The 26,179-nt window shown below is 55.2% G+C and overlaps 1 protein-coding gene across 6 annotated transcripts in view; it reads left to right on the forward strand.

The window, feature by feature from the left end:
• Positions 1 to 3,583: 3,583 nt before the first annotated feature.
• CORO7 (coronin 7) overlaps positions 3,584 to 26,179 on the forward strand; it is a 54,820-nt gene continuing 32,224 nt past the window's right edge. For 5 of the 6 annotated variants that reach the window (XM_081554887.1, XM_081554888.1, XM_081554889.1 and 2 more), the window contains exons 1-7: positions 3,584 to 3,723; positions 6,060 to 6,156; positions 6,974 to 7,048; positions 10,953 to 11,023; positions 11,400 to 11,583; positions 14,523 to 14,599; positions 22,675 to 22,725. In XM_081554887.1, the coding sequence (XP_081411013.1) occupies positions 3,664 to 3,723; positions 6,060 to 6,156; positions 6,974 to 7,048; positions 10,953 to 11,023; positions 11,400 to 11,583; positions 14,523 to 14,599; positions 22,675 to 22,725 (615 nt within the window). In that variant the 5' untranslated portion in view covers positions 3,584 to 3,663. Of the gene's footprint in view, positions 3,724 to 6,059; positions 6,157 to 6,973; positions 7,049 to 10,952; positions 11,024 to 11,399; positions 11,584 to 12,123; positions 12,212 to 14,522; positions 14,600 to 22,674; positions 22,726 to 26,179 lie in introns of those variants that run through there. The other variant, XM_081554893.1, reaches the window with a different exon arrangement.

Genomic DNA, 26,179 nt, shown 5'->3' on the forward strand with positions numbered 1-26,179 from the left:
CACAGATGCTGAGAATAAAACTCTGGATCCCCCAGTGATTAGCAGACTCCAAAGTGCAAGACATCACCTTATAAAATGACAGACTTTTCTACGGAAATGTCCTTTAGTTGTGAATTATCACCACAAAAGTTAAAGTGTGTGTTTCTATTAAAATATTTGGGGACTTCCCTGGTGGTCCAGCGGTTTAAGACTCTGGGCTTCCATTGTAGGGGGCATGGTTTCGATCCATGGTCATAGAACTAAGATTCCCCCATGCTGCATGGTGTGGCCAAAAATAAACATACATAACTTGCAAAAGATCAGAACAAATCACTAGATGTAGTGATTCCTGAACCCCAAGACTACATGGGTACACCTCCGTAAACAACAAAATAACAACACAAGCTGCACTGTCATGTTTTTCTCCATTTTTGAAATGTATTTTGTTGATTACTAGTTCTTTTCCTGTGTTGAGATAACCACATATGCCTTTCTATGCCAGCTCCTGAAATGAACATGGCAGGGCTTATGCATAAAAAATGTTTTCAATGTATATTTTAATAAACAGTCATTTCAGGGGCAGATAACTAGATGTAAATTATTTGCTGTTGGCACTGAAGCTGGCTTCATCCCTCCCTCTCTTGCAAAAATTCTACTTTATGGAAACCACTGACCTTGCTGAAGATTAGTTCAGTCGCTCAGTTGTGTCCGACTCTTTGCGACTCCATGAATTGCAGCACGCCAGGCCTCTCTGTCCATCACCAACTCCCGGAGTCTACCCAAACCCATGTCCATCGAGTCAGTGATGCCATCCAACTATCTCATCCTCTGTCATCCCCTTCTCCTCCTGCCCTCAATCCTACCCAGCATTAGGGTCTTAAGGGAACACCATGTCAGAAACTTCTTTTCTTTAGCAGCATAGTATAAAATAAAGATGCATCCCAAGGCTCTTTAATGCTTTTGTGTGTGTGTGTGTTTGGTTTCTTTTTGCTTGTCCCTTTTCTTTCTGCTGATGTCTCTTCCTGTGGTTACACGAAGCACTTCTGATTTTTCTAGAATGAGGACTTCGCTACAACTGGACTCCCAAATTCTTGTTCATTATTAATTACTCTTGGAAATAGAACCTGTGAAATCGACTTCATCTTGCCATGCACCAAGCTAACCAGACATCCTCCCTTTGTTGAAATTTGATCCACGTTTTGATGGACTGCCTTTGAGGGTGGAGAGGTGTCTTCCAGTGTCCTTATAAGCAAACAGAGAGGTTGGGATTTTAGGATTGCAGAGTCAAAGCTAGTAATTCTAGCCCTGGGGGGCTAGAAAGAATCTTGCAGTTGAGTTTTGCAATCCATGAAGAAATTTATTCTGCTCAAGTCTGCAGTAGTCTTCAAGTTCTGAACTCTCAACTACGATCACTTTCTCCAGCCAGAATGGACCTGGCTACATGTGGGATGGTCACTCTCTGGGCCTTGATGATGTCCCTCTGGCCCTTCCCTCTCCTCTGCTATGGCACTCAAGTTGGTCACTACAGCAATCGAAAAGTTGACATCCTTCTAGTCTTCTTCCACCAGCCCCCAGTTTGTAGCAAGAGTTACATGACCCAGCACAGCCAGGGTCAGAACTTAAACCCCCAGAAGTAACAAATGGACATGTTGTTGTTTAGTCGCTCAGCTGTGTCTGACTCTTTGCGACCCCATGGACTGCAGCATGCTAAGTTTCCCTATCTTTCACTATCTTCTGGAGTTGCTCAAACTCATGTCCATTGAATCAGTGATGCCATCCAACCATCTCACCCTCTGTCGCCCTCTTCTCCTCCTGTCCTCAATCTTTCCCAGCATCAGGGTCTTTTCCAATGAGTCGGCATCAGGTGGCCAAAGTATTGGAGTGTCAGCTTCAGCATCAGTCCTTCCAGTGAATATTCAGGATTGATTTCCTTTAGGATTGACTGGTTAGATCTCCTTGCTGTCCAATGGGCTCTCAAGAGTCTTCCCTAGCACCACAGTTTGAAAGCATCAAATGGACATTCCATGGGCTAAATTTGGTCTACAGATATGGGGACCTTACACCAAATGAAATAAGCCAGTCACAGAAGGATAAATGGTGTATTATTCACTTAGATTTGGTATCTAAAGTAGTCAAATTCATAGAAACAAGAAGCAGAATGATGGTTACAAGGGGTTAGGGAGAAGGGGAAATGGGGAGCTGTTGTCTAATGGCTATAGTTCCAGCGTTGCATGAAAAAGTTTAACACTCCTGAACTGTATAGGTAAAAATGTTAAATTTTTTTTTGCCACAATTTTTTATAAAAATCACAAGCAATGTCTGCAATAATTGAACACCACAACCAACCAACTCAAGTTTACACTAATGGTGACTTTTGCAAAGCTGCTGGAATTCCAATGTCTGAAGAGTTATGTCGTGGGAAAGCTGCACTTCAGTGGCTGCCAGCCTGCTCAAAATTCAAAATCCCAGGTCAATCAACTTACCTGACAGACTATCTTTAGTTTATGGAGATCAAAGTTCCCTCCTAACTCAGTAGTAATGGCCTCTGAGTGGTCACAGTTTACCTGTGAGAACTGAAAAAAAGAAATTGCATTTTAGGGATCCATGCGTGCTCATCGCCAGGCGGAGCTTTCACAATGACCCTCTAGGCATTCTGCCTCAGTTGAAGCTGTTGTCTGCAGCCACCTTCGGAAAGCGAGTTTTCACAGCAGCTGACCGCTGGGACTGATTATTCGTCTTCCTCAGATCAAAGTCCCCTTTGCAGACACGCCTGAGCAGGTGTTCTGTCTGGTATCAAGCAGAAAGCCTATTCTGGAATCACGGAGTCAATTTTCAAAGCGAAGAGAAAGGCTGGCAGAATGAATGGCCCCAGGTTTGTTCCGTAACTAAACAAGAAGCGCCGGTTGGGCAAATTGGCCATTCAAGGGATTCTCCATAGCCCTTATCTACTGCTATTTCAGCTTATCTGTAATTGATTGATTGCCTACCAGGAGTCTTGGCCCACCTTGCCTAAGGCCTGCGGCCAAGACTTGCCCTTATAAGGGATGCTGAAGGCTCCAATTCCCCCTCCTACGGAGCCCACCTAACTTAAGCAGGGTGGGAGAGAAGCAGAGCCTTTAGAATAGGTCCCACCGGCAGGGATTTACATCAGATCCGGGCTCTCCTCTGCTGCCATTCATTATCCCTGTGACTCGGTGCCAGCGGCGCCTGAGAGCGTTCCCAGTCTCCGAAATGGAGGTAGTTCATTTCTGCTTTCCCTCCTCCCGGAGGAGGGCGTGCCCCGAACCCTGGAAAGCCTCCCGGGGCCAAACCCTGCCCACAAAATCGCAGCCGTGGTCCAGGGTCCTGCACTCCCAACCCGGCCGGGGGCGGACAGCTCGCCACACGTGACCTAGCGGCCCGCGACTCCAACCCTCCGGCATTGGGGCGTGGCCTCGAGGGGCGGTCGAGCGGCGATTGGCCGGGAGGTGGGGCCTGCGGCGTGCGCGCGGAGGGAGAGGGGGATGGAGGTGTGGCCCGACAGGCTGGAGAGGGCTGCGATTGGCTTGAGGCGCGTAGGGGGCGTGGCCACGAGCGGCAGGCCGCGGGTGGGGCCGGAGGCGGCGGGAGTCCCGGCCGCGAGCCGTGCACCTGAGAGCCGACGCCCGGGTCCGCGAAGCTGCACTCGCCGCTGTCCCCGCCGCCATGAACCGCTTCAAGGTGTCCAAGTTCCGGCACACGGAGGCTCGGCCGCCCCGCCGCGAGGTAAGCCCAGCTTCCGTCGCCCCTTACCCGGCAGCCACCCTTCCTTCTTCCCTGGCCCAGCACGGGGACCACCCCCCCCGCTAGCCCGCCTGCCCCGGGGGCGCCCCCTTCAGGCCCGGGTCAGGCGTCCAGGCCGCCCTGTCGCCGCGCGGCGGTCAGAGCCTGGCGCTCCTGGGACACTCTGTGGTCTCTCGTTGAGCACCGAGGTCCTGCCTCGCACCGGGACCCCCGAGGCGGCGCCGCCCGCTCGGTGGGGCCGAGGCCTGAGGCCTGCGAGGCTGCCTGCCTTCCTGGCTTCCGGTCGGCCTCGCCTGGGAGCCACAGCTCCTCATCCCCGCCTTCTCGATTGCCCCTGCCCGGGGCTGGGGTACGAGAGAGATGCCCCTCTCTGTCCTGGCCTTGGCGAGTCCGAGTGTGTCGACTGGAGAGGGGGAGCTCCTCGACCAGAGACGCGCCCCTCCCTTGGGTTTCCGCCGGCGCTTCCTCTCGCGGCTGGCTTTAGCTCTTCCCCTCCTCAGGGTGATGCTGCCAAAGCCTGGGTGGGGCGTGGGAAGCCCGAGCAGGTGGAGGCCAGAGAAGGAGCTGACCCGGGCGGCGGGGGTTCCCCTCGGCCCCCCGGAAGGGCAGCAGGCCTGATGAGGGGTGTGTTTCAGAGTCGATGCCAGCCCTGGTCTTCAATGAAACATTATTTGGAAGGCCTGGGAGTGTCTTCGAATAATGAAGAGGAGAAACTGACCTCTGGTGACCCCATCAGAGGCCATCTCACATCAGGACAGCCTGAAGTAGAAGCCTGGTTCTGAGCCTCTGGACAGTGTTTCCTGGGCACATCCCACATGCCGTGTCCAGCTGCTGGAACCACAGTGGTGAACACAACAGCATTTTCCTCCCTCTCTGGTGCTTACAGGCTCAGGAGAGAGACAGACAGCAAGCATGCAGGCAGGCAAGGGCAATGCAAGTTTTAATAAGTACACTGGGGAACACACACACGGTGGCGCTGGGATTAAGATGGAGATGGACCTAGAGGTGGAATTAACCTCAGTAGGGTAGTCCAGGACGTCAGCTGGGAGAAGGTGACTTTTAAGCTAAGGCAGGAAGGGTGAGAACCAGCTGGGCATTCAGGAAGAGTGGGGTGAGAAGGAGCCTGGTGGAGGAAGGAAAGTGGGGCAGGGTGGTCGGAGGGCAGTGAAAGGGAAGCATGGTGTCAGATTAGTCGAGTGGGCCTGCAGAGCCCGAGAGCCCCAGGAAGAAGCTGGTTTTTCTTCTGAGTGCAGTGGGGAGCCATCGAAGGGTTGAAGGGGTGGTGGCGGAGAGGTTCTCACGTTGGCATTTAAGACTGTCACTCAGTGTAATCAGTACTGCTTGGAGAGATCTAGAGTGGTCTTGAAGGGCTCAAGTGGACTTGCTCCTGGTGGACCTCAGTCCAGCAAGGCACGCGGACAGGTGTGGAACTAGGGATAACAGGGAGAGCTTAACACGGTTTACATGTTAGGGAGATGGGAGGACAGGTGGTCTGTGGTCTGTTCTCTTTGTCAAAACTGTTGCATTTCCTGTCACTGTATTTGTACAGTAAACACGAGTCCAGAGGGAAGAATAATACTGGACGATAACATTCTACCCCAGCAGGTGAACATTGAAATAGAAACTAGGGTGGTGGGGTGGTTTCCGGGACGCTGTCAGCGGGTGGGCTGGGACATGTGGGTGCTCACTGATCATCAGGGATGCTGTGAGGTGCTGATACAAGAAACACTGGGACCTCGCCGAGCTCAGTCTTAGAAAAAGAGTTGCTCTGCTCTTCTGCTGGGGGTGTTAACATTATTATCTATTCGTGGGGGTGCATAGGACTTCGTGGAAAGGCCTTGACTGTCCCCTTTCTGAGCTTGTGTATTTTCTCCCTCCGGGGCTTGGAGGAGACTCGTACTTGATGGAGGCCTTCAGTAATGCAGTTGAGGAAGTTGAGTGTCTATCTTAGATGCTCACTTCTCTTTTCTCTGCTTCTCTCTCCCTTTTAACAGAGTCAGTCCCCACCCCCAACCAACACACACACTGCCCAGTTAGCCCCTTGACTTCGTTCAGCCTGAGCTTCCTTCTGACATTTTCCTGCTCCTTATTAGAGAACTTATTTAATACTCAAAATTGACCCCCTTATGACAGGTCATTGTTTCAAGGACATTTTTTGTATTTTCTAAGGGACTGTGTGTGGGGACAGGGTTTGATCCAAAGGCCTGCATCTCTAATGGTGCAGCTTTAAGGTAGAGTCTCCCTCCAGTATGCCCTACTCCCTGCTTTAGGCAGAGCACAAGCCAACCCATTTTTTTGTTGTTGTTCTCTATTTTCAGGCCTGGATCAGTGACATTCGAGCAGGCACTGCCCCCTCATGTGGGAACCATATCAAAGCCAGCTGCAGCTTAATTGCATTCAACTCTGACCGTCCAGGTAGGGAGGTGAACATGGATGTGGCAAGTCAGACATTGTCACCCTACCAAGGGCAGAAGGACAGGCTTGTTGTAGGCCAGAGGCTTGGAGGGACCTCTCAGGGTTCAGAAGTCAGCACCATAAAGGGCCTTAGACCCCTGCAAAGCGGTCAATGTGCAGTAAGCAGATGGACTTCAATTTGGGCATTTAACAACACACATTGTATAAACGTGTTGGCTGTGGTCTTCAAGAGCTTGGCCTGGGGTGGGGGTGGGAGGCTGTCGCTTTTGTTTCCAGCAGTCCCCATATGCAACCCACCCCTCATGCGGGGGCAGCTGGGGTCAATAGGGAGGTAAAAGCTCCCTGTGTTAGTTGGGGCTCTGAAGGTTGCTAGTGATGACTTAGACCTCAAATTGACTTAAGCAAGAAACAGATAAAACAGATACTGTTTGGTTTATATAACTGAATTCCAGGGGGTTCAGGCAGAGCTGTATCTCACTGTCTCCTATCCATCAGCTCTGCTGCCCTTGGGTGACGGCTTCTTTCTCAAGTAGAACTGGGAAGGTGGCAGCTGGTGGCCCCAAGCCAACTACTAAGGCCAGACAGTGCCGTAGAGAGACAGCCTGTGTCTTTGCATAGTCGATGTCACGGGAGACTCTTGTGTGGGGCAGGAACCGAACCCGGGCCAACCACTCCGTCCAGAAGGATGTGGTCTTACTGTTGGTGGAGGCTCCGGGAAGGTCCGAGGCCAAGCTTTTGGGTCTCATGTCCTCTGGGAGCCCTGGGCAGTAGATCCCCCATTAGGCCTGAAGTCAGAGCCCCCGTGTTTGTTTGGCAGGTGTACTGGGCATCATGCCTCTGGAAAGCCAGGGAGAGGACAAGAGACAGGTGACCCACCTGGGCTGCCATTCAGGTGAGTGGTGACTGGACCCAGGAAGCCTGGAACTCACCCCTCCTGCCCTGGGGCCAGGGATTCCTACTCACCTGGTCCTGCACCCCCGTGGTTGGCTGGGCCCCTCCTGTCATTCTCACTGTGGGAAAGCTGTTGCTGGTTGAGAACTCCAGCCTGGGCAGAGAGGAGGGAAGCTGGTACGCCAGGTGGTCAGACTGGAAGGAGTGGTGTATGCACCGGCCCGTGCCAGGCTCCAAGCTGATGATGGCTCCCTGTCACCATGGAAGACTCAAGGCTGTGTGGTTCTTAGCTCCGTGTGCTCGTCTGGAGCCCAGCAGATCACCTCTCACAGCAGGCCTCCTCCCAGCCAGGCAGGCTGCTGAGGGCTTTCCAAGGAGGGGGCTGGTTGGGCTGCAGAGCCAGAGATGGGCCCTCACAAAGAGAGCTTTTGTCCACCCCTGCAGCTGCTTCTGGGGGCGCCCGGCAGTCCACTTGGCAGCCTGCCCAAGTCGAGGGAACAGTTTGGTCTTCTCAGGCTGTAGCAGCGCCTCTGCTTTCCCTGTCCAGCTGCAGTGGCCACGGGCCTAGACCCTCTGGCCTGTGTTCCTGGCCGCCTGTTGGGCGGCCTAGGGTGAGAGAAGGGCGCTGATCCTTCATCCCTGGTCTGAATGTGTAGCTCAGTGTCTCGGTTCTGATGCAGAGGGTGGCGGTTAATAAGATGACGGTAGTGAAGAAGGATGAAGCTTTCCGTGGGCGCTCAGCGCTGTTGTCATTTTCTTACCCCATCCTTGTTTAAAACTTTAAAACAACTTTGTCAAGGTATCGTTTACGTACTTACAAACATCGTGTGTTTTATATGAAGCATTTGATGACTTGTTAAAGTTACAGGGTCGAGTAGCCCACTGTTGAGTTTTAGAGCATTTCCGTTATCCTGGAAAGACCCCCTCGTGCCCCTTGGCAGTTAATGTGTTTGCCTCGGGCGCTGAAGCCTCAGGCATTCATGGATCTTTCTGCCTCTGCAGCAGGGTCTGTGAGCTACTGTGTGTCCAAAACTGGCCCACTGCCTGTCTTTGTAAATAGTTTTATTGGAACACGGCCACACTTCTTCGTTGACTTACCGTCTGTGGCTGCTTTTCCCAACAACTGCAGAGTTAAGGAGACGGGTACCGTATGTCCCTTGAAGCCTGAAATGTTTTCTGTCTCGGCTTTCACAGAAAACGTCGGTTGATTTCTGCTCTATGGACTGGCCTTCTCTGGACGTTTCACATAAATGGATTCGCGTTATACGTAGCCTTTCAAATCTGGTCTGTTTCATTTGGCATAATGTCTCTGCAATCCATCTAACGTAGCCCATAGATGAATTCTGCTTTCTTGTCCTTTCTCATACCTTTCTGAAGTAGGTTTCTGTTTTTATTTTTTATCTGACTGCACCATACAGCTTGCAGAATCTTAGTTCCCCAACCAAGGATTGAATCTGGGACTACAGCAGTGAAAATACCAGGCAGGTCCTAACCACTGGACCACCAGGGAATTCCCATGAAGTAGGTTTTTAAATAACCCATTTTTCAGCTAAGAAAACTAAGGCTCAAAGAGATGATTAGGAACTTAGTGATGTTGGCATTGCTGCTGGCAGAGCCAGAGTCAGAACCCAGGTATTTTAGGCACAGTGCTGTTGGCTTTGTGATTCTTTTTCATGGGGAAGCAGCTCCAAGTTGGAGCTGCATGCAGGGTGGTGCAGAGAAGGCAATGGCACCCCACTCCAGTACTCTTGCCTGGAAAATCCCATGGATGGAGGAGCCTGGTAGGCTGCAGTCCATGGAGTCGCTAAGAGTCGGACACGACTGAGCGACTTCACTTTCACTTTTCACTTTCATGCATTGGAGAAGGAAATGGCAACCCACTCTAGTGTTCTTGCCTGGAGAATCCCAGGGACAGCAGAGCCTGGTGGGCTGCCATCTGTGGGGTTGCACAGAGTCGGACACGACTGAAGCAACTTAGCAGCAGCACCAGCAGGGTGGTGAGGCTCCTGTTACTGGCAGCTGGACCGGGCTTTGTTGATGGATCATAGCCTCTCTGTGGCCCCAGCTGTCCAGCACCTCTCCCCGAGGGGGCAGCCTTGCCCGGAAACTGCTCCTGGGGGAGCTTCACTCCAGCTCCTCAGAACCTACCCTTGGGGCACCAGGCACTCATCTCCCCTTTGGGTGCTGGTGAAGGGGACTGCAGTGACAGGGGTTTTGGCTGCTGCTCTGACTTCGGGGTGCCCTGCCTCTTGGGGCACCTTCTGCCTCTCAGCTGTCGGGTGGCCCTTTGGTCCGGGGAGCAGAAGGCTGGGCAGCATCTGGAGACTGTTTCTGCAGGACTGGGCTTGGGGGGTGGTGGCCGGGGGCCTGCTCTGATGTGGGAAAGGCTACGAGCTGTTGTGCTGAGGATGTAGGTTCTGAAGCTGGGCTGACTGCCTGACCCTCAGCCTGGCCCCTTCTTAGCTGTGCAGCTCTGGGCAAGTTACTTAACCTCTCTGTCCTCGTGTTCTCATCCTCCACTTGGGGCTGAGGCCACAGTGCCATCCTGAGGGTTGCTGTGAGGATTTGGTGAGATGAACCCTCAGGCCACAGTCTTACCAGCACAGCTGGGTGCCCAGATCGGCCGCTGCCCATTCCCTTGGGGAGGCCAGAGTCTGCACCCAGCCTGGGCCCTGCCCCGTCCTGTCAGGAGCCCGCAGGGTTGGGTGGCAGGGATTCTGTGGTCAGGAGTCCAGGTTGGGGTTGTCCCAAGAGTGCCTGTCCCCGTCCACCCCTTCTCTTCCTTGTCTCCAGGGTCTGCTGGCCTGGGAGGACAGTGTATCTGCTTGGCCCGCTGGGGAGGCTGGCAGGAGGGTGGTCAGCGTGCTGCTTGCCTTGGTGACTCGGGCCTGACTGTCCTGCTCACATCTCAACCAGCTCTACCCCACTGAAGCTCCCAGTCTCACTTCCCTTCTGGGCTCTGGCTCACCCCATGTGCCCCATCCCCCCTCCTGCTCCTCCCAGAGCTGAGCAGTTCAGGTTCTTCAGTTGCAAGGATCTGAGACCAACTTCAGCTCTCATAAGCCACAGAGGGATTTATTGGGAGGCTCTTGGGGAGCTTCCAGAACTGAAGAAGCAACTGGACACACAGGCCTTAGGAGGGTCCTGCTCAGAGCTGACTGCCACCTCCCAGCTGGCTACTCTGCACCCAGGCCAGTCCCTAAGGTGCCCTGTCACTCGGCCTCCTGTTCCTGGTCTTAGTCTCTTCGGATCTCTCTGAAGAGACTGGGCTTGGCACCTGGGCTTGAGGCAGGTGGGCTCCTGCAGGTGGACCAGCCCTGGCTTGTCAAGGGGCAGAGAACTCCTAGGTCATCAGTGTCACCCCAGCTCCCTACCTGCCCGGTGCCCTGACCTGTGCCACCCTCAGTGTTCTCTGGGGCCCGCTCTGCCCACTCCAGGAAGCCCCCCTCCATGCTCAGCCCTCCTCTTGCTGCATCTGCAGAGAAGTGCGTGTCACTATGGAGGTGAGGAGGGTCCGTGAGCGCTGAGTGGCCTATGGTCTGTCCTGGTTGTGATTCCTGTTGGGCTGGCGCTTGTGTCCGTTCACCTGAACTGGGTTCTGTATTTCGGGTGAATGCAGGTACCTGGTGATCTGGGCAGCTTCCTACTCATCCTGCCAGTCTCCCGATGCTGGGCACTTGGCCACTGGGGGCCACAGGGCTCTGGGCCTGTGTCTGGCAGATGGGGACCTGTGGTGTTGGTCTCCGAAGGTGCCCTCCCCTTGAGGATTTCCAGCCTGCCATCTTGTGGGCAGAGGGGTCAGCCCGGAGGCCCTGGGCTGTGATTCTGGCCTTGGGAGAGGGCACAGTGGGTTGGAACAGGACATTCATCCTCGTCTGGCCGTGTCAGCTGTTTCTCTCCCACAGACCTGGTCATGGACTTGGACTTCTCCCCCTTCGATGACTTCCTCCTGGCCACGGCCTCAGCCGACAGGACGGTGAGTGGAGCGGCTGAAAGACCTGTTTGAGGCCTTGCGAGCGCCCAGGGCCCTGCTGGTTTCCAGTCCAGCCCCTCCTGCTAAGTGCCCCTCCCCCCTACATCAGCTCGCATGCGCCCCTGGGAACTTGTTCTGAGCCACCGCCTGACCTGCGCCCTGCTGCTTGGCTGCCGCCGGGCCGGCTGGTGGGAGGCCTGGAGGGGACAGAGCAGAGCTCCTGGCTCCTCCAACTCCCACATCTTCCCCTCGGCCCCCAAGCCCACCCCCTCCCTTCCCCTGGGGTGGGGCACCGGGGACAAGGCTCACTGGAGGCAGCGAGACGACCCCACCCCCGCCCCTGCCAGCCATGGGCTCATAGACTCACTCTTCTCTGCAGGTGAAACTGTGGCGACTGCCAGCGTCTGGCCAGGCACTGCCCTCGGGGCCTGGGCTGCTGCTGGGCCCCGAGGACGCCCAGGTGGAGGTGCTGCAGTTCCACCCCACCGCTGACGGCGTCCTGCTTAGCGCGGCGGGCAGGGCCGCGAAGGTCTGGGACGCCACCAAGCAGCAGCCCCTCACAGGTAGGGCCGCTGCAACAGCCCCTGCCCGGGCAGCCCCGTCTGGCAGTGCTTTATGTCTGTTTGCAATTTTGGCAATGTGAGTTTTAAGACACGTGTCAAGTTTCACGTGTGTGTGATATATATGTATATGTAGTCGTGTGTGTATATCTGTGTATGTATATGTATTTGTTTACTTGTGCATATATATATAATACATAATTTTACAAGACTTGTTAACAAGCACCCCGTCCCTCCCCACTTTACACAGACATCTGTTTTCATCTCATTTGGCTGTTTTTTCTACTTTCTCCTCTCTATGTCTAAATAACTTCCTTATACTGTTATTTCTTGAATTGTGTGTCATTTCAGTTTTGAAAGCAGACTACTAATTTCTCCTCTAGGAGATGAGAATTTTGATGTCTTCACCATTTCCGCCTGTCCCCCCACAGTGCTGCTCCTCTCATTTTCCCCGGTGTAGTGTCCTGGTCCATTGGGCTGCTACAACAGAATCCCACAGACTGGGAGTATAACTGGGTTGTAAACAACATTTATTTCTCACAGTTTCGGAGTCTGGAGGTCTAAGATCCAGGCACTGGAGAGGACCTGCTTCCTGGTTCGCAGGTGGCCATCTCTTCACGTGGAGGCAGGGGTGAGGGAGCTTTCGGGGGTCTCTCTGATGAGAGCACCGATCCCTTTCATGAATGTGACCTTATCACCTCCCGGAGGCTGTGCTTCCAGATTCCACCCCAGTGGGAGTTAGGTTTCAACCTGTGAATTTGGGGGCACACCAACATTCAGACCACGCATAGGTAGTGACAGCTTTGGGTCAGATTCTTCAGTGTTTGCACGGTTTTGGCCCATCAGCATGACCCACCACGAAGCCCAAGTGTTTTCTGTGGCAGCGTCACCAAATCCTTTCTGCGGAGTCCCCCTGGACAAGCTCATCCCCTTTTTAGAGGAAAGACGTGAGGCTCAGAGAACTGAAGAACAGACTTGCTCTGCAGGGCTGTGCAGACTGTCCAGGGTTGTGCAGGATCACCGTGGTGGGTCCCCACCTCTGGGGCAGGGACCAAGGGCCAACAAGCGTAGCGGGGTGTCTGAGGGACCCGCCTTCTGACAGCATCAGTTCCTGAGAAGTCACTCAGTGTTCACCATGGAGCCGTCTTGTACTCCAACATGCTCCTGGTGCAGTTGAGGAGACCAGCCCAACCTTGAAGTGGGGGTGAAGGCCACCAGGCGGTGTGTCATCAGGGAGTCACCGCAGCTGTAACTTCCGTCTCAGGCCCTTTGCGTCTGCCCAGCACTGTGCCTAGGGCTTCCCACCTGGGGCTGTTGCTATTCCCGTATTGCAGCTGAGGTTAAATAATGTGACTGAGGCCGCAGTGCAAGTGGGTGACAGGGCTGGGATTAACTTGAGGGGGGTAGACCTTGGCGTGGTAGTTACCTTGGGCTGTAGAAAGAATCACCCCCAAACCCAGAGGCTTAAGAGAACTGAAAACATTTATCATCGCCAGGGATTTGGTAGCAGCTTAGCTAGGTGGCTCTGGCTCAGGGTTTCTCGTGAGGTTGGGGGTCCCACTGTCAAACGGGGCTGCCGTCACTGGAAGGCGGGACTGGGCCAGGAGGATTTGCTTTTTAGATAGTTCACTCTCATGGTGCCGCTGTGGGTAGGAGGCCTCAGTTCGCCCCTGTCGGCCTCCCTGTGGGCTGCTTGATCACCCTCACCACATGGCAGCTGCTTCCCCAGGGGACAGTCCCAGAGAAGAAGCAAGGAGGAGGCCACGGTGTGGTTTATGCCACAGCTTTGGAAGGTGCATGCTTGCTGCAAAAAGCAAGTCACAAAGTCCCACTCACACTCAAGAGGAAAGGAGTTGGGCTGCACATTTTGTTCATGTGTATTTTACATTTATTTGTTTGGCTGCACCAGGTCTTAGTTGTGGCATGTGGTATCTAGCTTCTTGACCAGGGATCGAACCCAGGCCCCCTGCATTAGGAGCGCCTAGTCGTAGCCACTGGACCAGCAGGGAAGTCCCTGGGCTGCACATTTTGAAAGGAGGAGTTGTTAGTTTCCTAGGGTTGCCATAATAGAGTACCACAAATTGAGGGACCTAACATAATATTTATTAACTTGCAACTCTGGAGACCAGAGTCTGGAATCAAAGTATTGGCAAGGTTGGTTCCTTCTGAGGCTGCACAGGAGACTCTGGACCAGGTTCCCCACCCAGTGCTCCATGCTTTCTGGTGCTCCCATAGCCCCCGTGCTCCATGGCTCCCGTGCTCCGTGGCTCCTGTGCTCCGTGGCTTCCCGTGCCCCTTCAATAGCCGTCTTCCCTCTGTTCACAGCGTCTTCTCTCTGTGCATGTTTTTCTCGGTCTGATTTCACAAGGGCACCGTTCATACTGCATCAGAGTCCGTCCTAGCAATATCAGCTTAACTTGATCATCTGCAAAGACCCTATTTCCAAATAAAGCCGCATTCACCGGTGCTGACGATTGGGACTTCGACATCTTTTGGAGGGAGACATAATTCAGCCTGTAACTGGAGGGGTGTCAGAGAATTTGTGGACACATTTTAAAACTGTCATGCTATGCGGGGAGGGAGTGAGGAAGGCCTGAGCAGGTGCCCAGGTCAGGGTTATCTGTGACACTTCCATGGGCTGTGTGGCCCACTGCAGGGGAATGGGGAGGCATGTTGGTGACCTAGCAGAGCAAGGTGACCCAGGAGCAGGGAGCTGGCTGAGGCTATGGCCTGAGAAGGGTGGGACTGAATGAAGCCCCGCCCCCAACCTAGAGGCCCTGCTGCCCTGGCTTCTGCACAGAAGGCACCCTTGCAGCGGCTGCCCCTTCCCCCGAATTACCCCCAAGCCAGGCCCGCCTGCACCCTCTTCCCTGAGACCCTCATTGCCTGGGACGAGGTGGGGACACCCTGGACCCCTCCTGACCTTGGCTGCTTCTCTGCAGAGCTGGTAACCCACGGGGACCTGGTGCAGGGTGCTGCCTGGAGCCGGGATGGAGCCCTGCTGGGCACAACATGCAAGGTAAGGGTGGGCGGTGAGACGCGAGAATGTGCTTGCCAGGGCCTGAGGCATGCCCATCTCTGCCAGGGCCGTTGCATCGCAGAGCCCATGGCCCCGGCAGTACCTGTCAGGCTCGGCAGTACTTGGCGGGCAGCAGAGAGCTGAAGTCAGGATGGGTGCTATCCTCACTCCTCTGGCTCATATTTGTCTCCTGAAGCCCCCGGCCCACTAAGGAAAGCCCCGCACTGGCCCCTGGGGGCTCCTGTCACCACCCTCAGCCAGCCCCTCCTGGCTGCTGGCCACTTCATGGCCATGGAGGAGGGTATGAGGGGGACCGTGGTGGGTGGATGTCAGGCAGCATCCACAGCAGGGCACCGTGCCAGCCCCCCTCCCCCAGGCAGTCAGCAGGCCACAGGGTCCTCGGTGACATCAGGTCCTGTGGCCACCAGGGCCCGTGCTGGTGGGGGCGGCCAATGTAGGTCCAGGGATCATATGGACGAAAGGATGATTGTGACCCCTGATGGCAACCAGGCTGTTTAAAGAGGGACCAGAGGTGCTTTGAGTGGTTGGAGAGGCCAGGGAAGCCTGACCTCTGACTGGGGGCTGGGAGGGGAAGACTCCTGGTGCAGGGCTGGGGCAGCGGGCTGTGGCGGAGGGCAGAACTGTGAGCCCACTGTCACGCTTGTTACTGTAGAAGCAGCTGGAAAGCAGTGGAGTGTTTAAAGCCAGACAGGGTGGTGGGGGTGTGAGGGGGAGCAGGTCTGCACCGTGGGGCTCCCCAGCTGCAGTGTGGAGAGAGTGTTGAGGTGGGGAAGGGAGGAGGGGTGTCCAAAGCAGAGGTGGAGCAGCCTTGGAGGGAGGGAAGAAGGAGCCTCCCAGGCGGGGGGTGATGCAGGCAAGACATAGAATACCTATGAGGGCTGGGGGGTCCCGAGGCTGGCTCCTGGGTCGCAGGCTGGAGGAGAGCCTGCCCCCGAGACCGTGGGGTTGGAGGCCCCTGGGACATCCCAGTGATATCTGTTGAGTCCAGGGACTGGGCTTTGGGCAGCCGTCTGAGCTCAAGGTGGGGGCCTGCATTCATGTGGCAGCCGCAGAGGGATGGGAGCCCCGAGTGGGAGAGAAGGGGTGAGAGGAAGGAGGGGGAGCCCATGGAGGGACAGAACCCGCGAGGAGACGGGGAGCCCCAGCGGGGGGAGGACGTGTCCGGGGAGGAGTCTGCACAGAGGCAGCTGACAGTGTACCTGGGGACTCGAGTCTTGCACAACCTTCAGGAGCCTGTGGGGTGTCTTCTGCCTGAAGCCGCCCATGAGGGAAGCTGGAGGCAAGGAAGGAGCCTCCACAGGCTCTTCTGGGAAGTGTGGCTCGGGCTTCTCAGGGACAGTGAGGTCGGGGCTACCCTGCTGAGGAGGGGACAGGTGTCCCAGGCAGAGGGACTGACCTAGACACAGTCCTCACAGACACGGAAAGAGACAGGGAGGGAGGAGGAGGCTGGAAAGGGATTGTAACAAGGTGTTTTCTTTTGATCACGCAAATACAGTATTTTGCTAAGTTACTTCAGTTGTGTCCCACTCTTCATGACCCTATGGACTATAGCCCACCAGGTTCCTCTGTCCATGGGATTTCCCAGGCAAGAATACTGGAGTGGGTTGCCATGTCCTCCTCCAGGGGATCTTCCTGACCCAGGGATCGAACCTGCATTGGCAGGTGGGTTCTTTACCACTAGCGCCACCTGGGAAATCCAAGTATAGTGTTGGGTTGACCAAAATGTTTGGGTTTTTCCATGGCATCTTTTTTTTCCCCTTTAATATTTATTTATTTATTTGGCTGTGCCGGGTCTTAGTTGCGGCATGTGGGATCTTTAGTTGGGGCCTGTGGAATCTAGCTCCCTGACCAGGGATCGAACCCCGGCCCCCTGCATTGGGAGTGTAGTCTTAGCCACTGGACCACCAGGAAAGCCCCTCTGTGCATAGTCTCCACGTTACTCTACCCTGTTCTTTTTTTGTCCAGCGTAATAAACATTTTTTTTTCAGCTTATCAAAAATTTAACAAATGTCACAGGAAACATTTTATCACATAGATTCACAGTTTGCTTAGTGGAGCTTCTGCTCTCGGAAGTGTGGGTTACTTCCACTTCATGTCACTGTGTTACAAGCTATAACATTTGGATGTATCTTTATAGAGGGTTGTTTCCCTGTGCTCTCTGTGACTTCCTTAGCCTGGAGCAGGGGCAGACTTTTTCTGTGAAGAGCCTGGTAGTAGAGATTCGGGGTTCTGCAGGCCAGACTGTCTCGTCAGCGCTTCCTGTTAACAAAGTGCCAGCTGTGGACAGTACATATATGACATGAGAGCTGCAGCCTCGTGGCCCGTCCAGCCTGTGGCCTCTGCCCCACGTCCCCTTGGCTCCAGGCCCCACGCCACCCCCAGGCAGGGTGTCTGGGGAGCAAGTGTCCAGGGGCTGGACATGGGTCATTTCCCGTGGAGCAGCCAGAGGTGCCAGCCCTCCCCAGAGCTCACGGCCCAGTTGGGTCTGGTGTGAACCAGACCCCAGTGTGGTTGGAGCCCCCCAGAGGGGTCACAAATGAGGCTGCAGAGGGATTAATTGGGAGGCGGGCGTGTCTCCCAGGGGTGCTGCCGTGTTCAGAGGCGGCCAGTGAAGGCGTGCGGCCACGAGGAAGGGAGGGTGGGCTGAGGGCAAGTGAGGATGTGTTTTGAAAGGCGGTAGGCACCCTGACTGGGAACCCAGTGGGAGGTGGGGTGACCTGATCAGATGGTGCTGTGGGGGTGGGGTGATGGCGAGGAGCATGTCAGCCTGGGAAGGGGCAGAACAGTGAGGAGTGACTCCCTGGGGAGGGTCTGCAGGAGCACAGGAGAACCTAGAGAACCCAGGGAGGGGGACGAGAGCCTCCGGTCTGGGGATTGTGTGCAGAGGGCTCAGGGGGCTACATTGGAACCGTCCCTATTGAGACAAGGGGTTGGGCCCTGTCCCCACGCTGACCGTGTGTATGGCTGTGGGAGGTGGTGTGCGTGTGGTGTGGGAGGGGTGACCTCTGTGGGCCCTCAGCATCCAGGGCTGAAGGACCTCACCACCCAGCCTGCGGTCAGGCAGCCCCCGAGGTACCACCCCCAGTGCTGGGCTCCTGCTTTGGTGCGGTGTTGAGAGGGGGAGCGTCCAGCGCCTTCTCCCCAGGAGTCTGAGCTCCATTACCATCAAGATTGGGCCAGAACTGGGGCGAGTGAAGAGAGAAGATCCATCCAGTCACAGAGCCCCATTTCCCAATCGGGTCCCAAGGCGAAGACTCAGCTTCTTGCCTGCTGGTGTCTTCATGGGGAGGATCAGTGGAGCCATCCAGCTCCGAGTCCGGTGGAACTCTGGCCCTGTGCACCCGGAGCCCAAAGGCACAGGGATGAGAAGCAGAGATTTCCCAAGGGCATCGCCGGGGTGGTACCCGGCGGAGGTCCCGCGGCCCCCTGCCCCCTCAGTTGCTCTGCCTGTGGTGCTGGCCCGCTGAAGCCCCTTCCTGCTCCCCTCCCAGCTGCTGCAGCCACGGGAAGGGAAGGTGGCCACTAGGGGGCGCGCTGGCCCCACAGATGGCTGGACATGGCCAGCTAGGCCCCCTCGGCAGGGTGGGTTGTGCTGACCCCGCTGCCCAGCCCTGCGGCCCCCACCAGCACCACGCCAGCCCCCAGCGCCGTGTCTGAACCCTGGTCTGGACCAGACATTGGGATTCTGCACTCCATGGCCCAGCTCCCCAGGTGCCTCTGACCTCTGAGAATTGCTGCCATCACCCCCAGCCCTCCCTGGCTTTTCCCAGGTCACAGAGCACGTGAGTGGTGGAGCTGGTGTCCTAGCCCTGGCCGTTTCGTCTCCACAGTGTGGGGAGTGGCCTTTGCTGCCTGGAGGCCTTCTCTCTTGCCTGTCACCTTCGAGATCCAGTTCCTGCTGCTGCTTGACCCACCCTCTGTCAGGCTCGTGCTGCCCTGTCTCTGTCCTCAGCCTCCGGTGGTTCTTTCCTGTCCCCTGCTGTCTTTTCTGTGTCTCTGTTTTTCCCCATCCTCTTTGTCTCTCACTGTTCTTTCTGCCTCTGTCCTGTGTCCCTCACTGGCCCCGTCTGTCTGATCTCTGTCTCTAAGCAAACTCGTCCCGAACCCGAGACTGTGGAGTAGATGGTGCCTCAGGGTTAATCAGCTGCAAAGCTTTGCTGGACATGACCCGAGAACGCTGGGACTCTGTCAGGTGTCAGGAAGGCCTGGCTTTCAAGGACTCTAGGCTGCACCCCTGCCTTGTCTGTCTATGCACTTGCCCAGTCCCCCCCTTTTCTGCCATGCCCTCCCCACGTGACCTTGTCTTCCCTGCACGTCACATGCCAGCGGATTCCTGTCTCCTCATCTTTGATCATACTCTGACCCCCTTCCTTGAATGCCTTTCCCTTTCCAGCCCAAGTTCCGCTTGTCCTTTGGGCTCAAGTCAGGTCTGGTTCCTCCCCAGAGTTACCTGTGACCCCCTCTGAGTGGCAGACACCAGCACTCTCTGCATCCCAGGCACCCAGGAAGGACCAGGCAGGCAGGGCCAGGAGTCCGATAGCCCCCTCAATCCCCGCTCCATCTTGCATCAGTGAGGTGCGCTTGTTACAGTTAAACCAATGTTGCTACAGTAACTAAAGCCTACAGTTTACATTAGGGTTCACTCCACGTACTTCCTGTGGGTTCCCACAAGTGCACGACGTCATGTGTCCCTCCTTACAGCATCACACAGGATAGTTCTGCTCCTCTAAGAAAGTGCCCCTTGCTTAACCCACATATTCCTGACTGCCTCTTCCCAGACCCCTGGCAACCACTGATCTTTCTACTGTCTCCGTTAAGATTTGACTTCTCCTGGATGTCAAGTGTCCCATAGGTGGAATCATAGAATGTGTAGTCTTTCCAGATTGAGTTCTTTCACTTACGTAGTAATATGCATTTATGTATGGGTCTTCCCTACCTTTTTGTGGACTGATAGCTATTTTTTAAATTTTAGCATAAAAACGCATATAAAATTTACTATCGTAACCATTTTAAGTATACAGTTCTCATATTAAACATTTTACATTGTTCTGAAGTTGAAACTCTACACCCATTGAACAACTTTTCTTTGCCCTCTTCTCCAGCCCCTCATAATCATTTTACTTTCCATACCTAGGAATTTGACTACTTTAAACACTTCATATAAGTAGAATCATACACTACTTGTCTTCCTATAACTGACTTATTTCATTTAGCATGATGTCCCTTAGTAGTGTTAGTTGCTCAGTCATGTCCGACTCTGTGATTCCGCGGACTGTAGCCCAGCAGGCTCCTCTGTCCATGGAATTCTTCAGGCAAGAATACTGGAGTGGGTTGCCATTTCCTTCTCCAGGGTATCTTCCCAACCCAGGGATTGAACCCAGGTCTCCTGCATTGCAGGTAGATTCTTTACTCTGAGCCCCCAGGGAAGCCCATAATGTCCTTAAACTTCATCTATATTATAGCATGTGACATAATTTCCTTTTTCAGACTGAATAATGTTTCATTGAATGCGTTTTGTTTATCCATTCATCTGTCAATGGACCCTTGGATTGCCTCTGGATCTTGGGTTTTGTGAATAATGCTGCTATGAACATGAGTGTGCAAATATTTCTTTGTGACCCTGTTCCCACTTCTTTTGGGTTTATACACAGAAGTGGAATTGCTGGATCATATGGTAATTCTATTTTTAATTTTTTGACGAACTGCTCGACTGTTTTCCATATCATCTGTACCGTTTTATATTCCCACAAACAGCGCATAAGGGTTCCAACTGTCCACATCCTCACAACACTTGTTATATTGTTTTTTTTTAATTAATTCATTCATTTATTTTTTGCCACACTCAGTGGCATGTGGAAGTTCCCCAACCAGGGGTCAAACCCATGCCCCCTGCATTGGAAGGGTAGAGTCTTAAACACCTGACCACAAGGGAAGTCCTATTCTGGGGTTTTTTGACAGCAGCCATTCCGTTGATGTGAGGTGCAAAATGTTAACCATGATTTTCATTTGCGTTTCTCTGGGGATTAATCATGTTCAACATCTTTTCACATGCTTGTTGGCCATTTGTGTATCTTTGGAGAAATGTCTATTGAAGTCCTTTGCCCATTTTTAATTGGGTTGTTTGTTTTTTGTTGTATGAGTTCTTTATATTGTCAAACGCAAGGTCACCTAGGTTTTCTCGTATGCTGTCTTCTAGAGGTTTTATAAAAAAGATTTGCATTTTAACATTTAAGTCTGTGATCCATTCTTAGCTGACTTTTGTGAAAGATGTAAAGTCTGTGCCTTAGATTGATTTCTTTTTTTTTTTTAATTTATTTATTTTATTTATCTATTTTTTAACTTTACAATATTGTATTGGTTTTGCTGTACATTGACATGAATCCACCATGGGTGTACATGTGTTCCCCTTCCAGAACCCCCCTCCCACCTCCCTCCCCATCCCATCCCTCTGGGTCCTCCTGGTGCACCGGCCCCGAGCACCCTGTATCATGTGTCGAACTAGATTGATTTCTTTGCATGTGGATACTCAGTCGTTGCAGTGCCATTTGTTGAAAAGACTGTCTTTGCTCCTTTGTTGAAGACCAGCTGGCTGTAGCTAAGGGGGTCTTTCTCTGTGCTGTGTTCTGTTCCATTGATCTGTTTGTCTGTCCTTGTGTGGCTCCACACTGTCCTGATTCCCGTAGCTTTAGGATATACTCCAAAGCAGCAGTCCTCCACCTTTGTTCTCCTCCTTTCCTGCTGTGTTGACCGTTCTGAGTCTCTTGCCTGTCCACATAAAGTTCAGAATCAGTGGGTTGATAGTCACAAAATAACTTGTCGGGATTTTCATTGGGATCGTATTGAATCTATACGTCAAGTCGGGAGGAACTGATGTCTTAACAATACTGGGTGTTCCTAATAGAACATGGCCTAGCTCCCCGTTTAATTCTGTGATTTCTTTCATCAGAGCTGTTTAGTGTTCCTTGTGTACCTCTTATATGTATTTTGTCAGATGTATAGCTAAATATTTTGGGGTTATTTTTGGGGGGTGCTGATATAAGCAGTATTGTTTTTCATTTCGAATTCCAATTGTTCATCGCTGGTTGATTGTTTTTTGAAATAAGAAAATATGAACTGTGCTGATTGAAACAATGGGGAGCCATGCTAAGATGTAAAAAGGAAAAACTGACCACCCCTCACCTGCCTCAGCCCTGGTCCCAGTGTTAACACACAGCCCATGCCTGTCTAAACCTTTCTCCATACTCAGCACTCTTGCAAAACATACAGGAATGTGGTCAGACAAATGGGGGTTTTGTTTGTTTTTAACCACAGTAGAATCACACCACCACGAATTACTGGGCATCTTCCTTTTGCATTTAACAATTCATCATGGCCAAGCCTGTAAATAGATGGATATAGATTCTGTCCTCCCTTCCCCCAGTTCTTTATGCATGTGTGTGTGTGTACACATTCACACACTCACACAGATTATTCCATGGAAATAAAGCCATTTAAAGCATGGGCATTTTATTTTGGTATTTTTTTTCTTTTTCTATCTGCTCCCATCCCCACCCTTGGGTATTCTGACCCAGTAACTACGTGCTGAGTGATGGATGGATATGTAAGCTTGCCATCCTGGTTAGACGCCAGGTTCAGTGTAGAAATGATGTTGTCCCGTGAGCCCCTCCAGGCTGGACAGGCCCAGACACGTGTGGCAGCTGGGAACCTCGAGTTTGGTTCTGGGCTTTGGTTTCTCTGCCTGTGACGGGGTCGTATGATAGCACAGCTTTGCTATTAGAAAGATGGGGTGCAATCATACACATAGTAGGTGCTCAGGAAATGTGAACCCTTGTCACTGGGCTCTTTATTGTGGGTCCCTGGGGCTGGAAAGGGGGCCTGCCCCTTGCTGTGAGGAGGAGGAACCCGGCTGGAGAGGGGTTGTGTGGCGTGTGATGCTCGCCCCATGTACTGCGGGACAGGACCATCAGAGCCTGGGGTTGGGGGAGGCCGGCCTACCGGCCCCCAGAGACCCTCCCCGCCCTAACTGTGCTGTTTTCTTCTCTCGGCTTTTCCAGGACAAGCAGCTACGAATCTTCGACCCCAGAGCAAAGCCCGAGGCCACCCAGGTGAGTCGTGTGGGCAGCAGGGCTGGGTTGAGGCTGCAGCAGGCGTGGGCAGGGTAGCTGGCCTCTGGCACACAGGTTCTGCCATGCCCGTGACCCTGGCCCAGGCCCGGCGGGCACGTGGGGGTCACCTGGGTGGTGGTTCCCGCTGCTCAGGCTGTTTCTGGGAGGCGTGTTGGGTCTTGGGAAGGTCCAGCTTTGACCACAGGGTGAGGCGCAGCCAGGCTGCCCACAGGCCTTCGGTGGAGCCGTTCTGTGGCTTCAGGAAGCTAATTTGAGATTCCAAGTTCCTCTTCTTTGAGACCCTCATCCCCACCCAGCTTTCCTGGTACTGTCAGCAGAGGTTGGCCACAGAGGAGCCAAAAAGACCCAGCCCCCGCCCTCTGCACCCCTTCAGTCTCCCAGCCAGCGCTGGGGGACGAGCCTGACCCATGGGTCCCGGGCCCTGAGCGTGTTTGGTCTGTGTCTGGCTGTGCGCATGTGCATGTGGCCCCTCAAGTTCCGAGCAGCGAGGCCGGGCCGCTGGTTCACGCTGCAGGCATTGAGCCACTGGAGACTCATTCAGTCATTCGAGGGCAGCCCGCTGCCAGGCATGGAATGTTCCACGGTGAACAACAGGTGGCAGTTGGGGCTTCTCTTATGGGAGCGCTTTGACGCTTCCCCGGGGAGCTGGCTCGGGGCAGAGGCTGGGGTGATGCTTCAGGCAGCCTGGGGAGGGACGGGCTTAGCCCAGGAGCCCGAGTGCAGGACCTGTCACCTGTGTCATGGGAGTCGTCGGGGTTATAAGGCAGCAGTGAGGTGAACGGGCTTACATTTTTCTAAGTTTTTCTAGAAGCTGAGGTGCTGTCTTTCCCGAGGAAGGTGCAGTGCAGTTCAGGGTCCTGGCACCAGCTGGTGGGAAGAGCTCCCCAGTGAGGCCCCAGGCCCAGCACAGAAGCCTCAGCTCCGTATCTAGGGCCTGTTCCCCGCCCGAGGTCAAGGCTGAGCCACCAGTCTAACTCCAAGTGGCAGTAGCCAGGGGGCTGTATTCCCCCTGAGACACACACACACAACACACAGAGACACACACACACATCCACCAGTCTAAACCCAAGCAGCAGTAGCCAGGGGGCTACATTCCCCCCACCCAGTACGTACACACACACACAAACATACACACAGAGTCCCCCGAGGCGCGCACACACGCCCCCCTTCACATAGCCAGCTGCAGCTCTTTGCCCAGGACCGGGCGGTCAGCTCTACCTCCATCTGGCCAACCACCCAAAGGAGGCCCCATCATGGCAGGTGAGCCAGGCCCAGCAGCGTGGCTTTGGCCCCACCCTGGCCATGCTTGCACCCACAAGGCCAGCTCCTGGTCCTTAGGCCCCATCGCCCTGTGACCGGGGGGCCAGCCATTTGAGCCTCAGGGCAGCCTGAGCAGCGGGCCTCCCAACAGCTTTCTGCGGCACACCTCCAGTGTTTGCCTGGAGAGAAGGACCAGGCTCAGTTCAAGGAAAGAGGCGGAGGCTCTGTCCGCGCAGCTTTCTCTGGTCGCCCTCTCCTCACCAGGGTCCACGCAGGCCCCGGCGCTGGGCACCTCCATCCTGGCCCCAGCCAGGCAGCGCCCCCGGCCAGGCCCCCAGCTGAGCACTTTCCTCCCCTCCGTCCCCCACAGTAAGGGGGAGGCGGCAACGGCGCTGAGGTGGAGATGCGGTGGCCGCCTTCCAAGGGCTGCAAGTTCAGCGAGGCGGGGGGAGCCCCCTGAAGGGGGTTTCTGGGCCGAGGAGACCTGGGAAGAGCGTGGGTGGCTGCCATCCCTCCCCGCTCCTGGGCCGGCGCTTGTGTTTGACCCCTCAGCCCGTGGGCGCGGGGGCAGCGGGGCCTGGAATGCCGCCCTCTGCCCGGCCCTGCCCCCCCGCTTCCGCCGGGGCGTCTGGCCCACACCTGGCTTCCATTAGGAAAACCGCTGCTGGCGGCTGGGTCGGCGTGAGCCGAGGGGCCAGCTCGAGGGAGAAGCCTTCTGGGAACGCCGCCTCCCGGGACCCTCCTCGCCCACTAGAGCGGGCACTGCCCTCCCTCCGGCCTCTGCCCCCCGGGCCATCCCCATGGCCCAGACCCTGGGGGGTCCTCCCCTCATTGTCGTTTCTGGGCCTGGCCCCAATTGATCGACCGGAGCTTGGAGCAGGAGACGCTTGGGCGGCTCCCTCCTGCTCACGCCCCCCGCTCTGTTTTTTGGTTGCATTTATGACGGATTACTGTGTCCCAGGCCCTTGGCATGCACAACCTCCTTCCACCCTCCTGAGCATCCTGTCAAGTCAGCCCTTTGGTCATTTTTGTCCCCAGGGTCACAACAGCTCACGGCAGAGGCAGGTTCGGTCCATCCAACTCCAGAGCCCTGGAGGGTCCAGGGCCCCTTCACTGTGCCAGGGCCCCAGGGGCCAGGGAGAGGGTGTGGCCAAGGCCCTGAAGCCACAGCTGTGCCAGGGAAGGTAGCCATTGCCATGAAGGGGTGGCCAGGGATGGGGAGGCTTGGGCCCGCGGGTCTGGGCAGGAGCAGCCAGAGGACCCCTGGTGCGGACAGGCAGAGCCGCGTCAGGCAGGCCTTGGGGGCTGGCATCATGACTGAGGAGGGGCCTGAGTGGGTGATGGGGGGGGTCTCACCGCCAGAGGAGGTCCCCTCAGCCCAGGCCAGTTCAGGGCTGCTCCTCCAGCCGCCCTGCCCCTCACAGGAAGCGTTGCCGTGGCGACAGAGAGGGGTTTGGCGGCACTGCAGCAGCTGGAATGCCGGGTATGCGCCAGCTCCTGGCGCCCCGAGCTGGGCAGGCGCGCTGCCTGGCTGCAGCCCTCCTGTTCTCTCCTTGGGGCCAGGTGTGGGGGACACATGCAGGGAGGAGGGGGGACTCCTCCGCCTGCAGGACACTCAGCCATCTGTGAGAGGGGAACCCCAGGGCCTGGCCTGCAGGCTTGGCTCCCTGTCAGGGGCTCCCTGTGACAAGGTTGGGGTTGGGGTGGCCGGGCACCTGGGGCCACGCTGCCACCTGCCCTCTGCCCCAGGAGAAGGAGAACCTGGAGATCCTGAGAGAAGGCTCCTCCTCCCAAGTCCCACTGAGGTCAGTGGAGAACTTGCCAGGTTTGAAAATGTAAGTCACTCAGTCATCTGGGATAGAGGCCTCTCCTAGTTGCTGGGGCTTCCCATGGTCCCTGGGCAGACTGAGCCGGTGTACCCACAGCAGGCGTGCTGGGCCCAGGCTAAGCTCCGACCTGGCCTCCGCTTCCTGGTTGCTGTGTGCTCTGAGGCCCGAGGTGGGGATGGAGAGCCGCGGGGTGAGCCAGACTGGCCTGTCCACACCGCCGTGCCCATCGCCGCCTGCTTCCCCAGGGTGACAGCTGGACACCCAAGCTGCCTGGCGGGGGTGGCCGGCCTGCCAGGCAGCCCCTGGTCTGGGCACTGCTGCCTCTGGTCGGGCCTGTCCCCTCA

Source organism: Giraffa tippelskirchi, chromosome 13 (genome assembly GCF_054371585.1).
Source record: "Giraffa tippelskirchi isolate mGirTip1 chromosome 13, T2T-mGirTip1v1.2.pri, whole genome shotgun sequence".
NCBI lineage: Eukaryota > Metazoa > Chordata > Mammalia > Artiodactyla > Giraffidae > Giraffa > Giraffa tippelskirchi.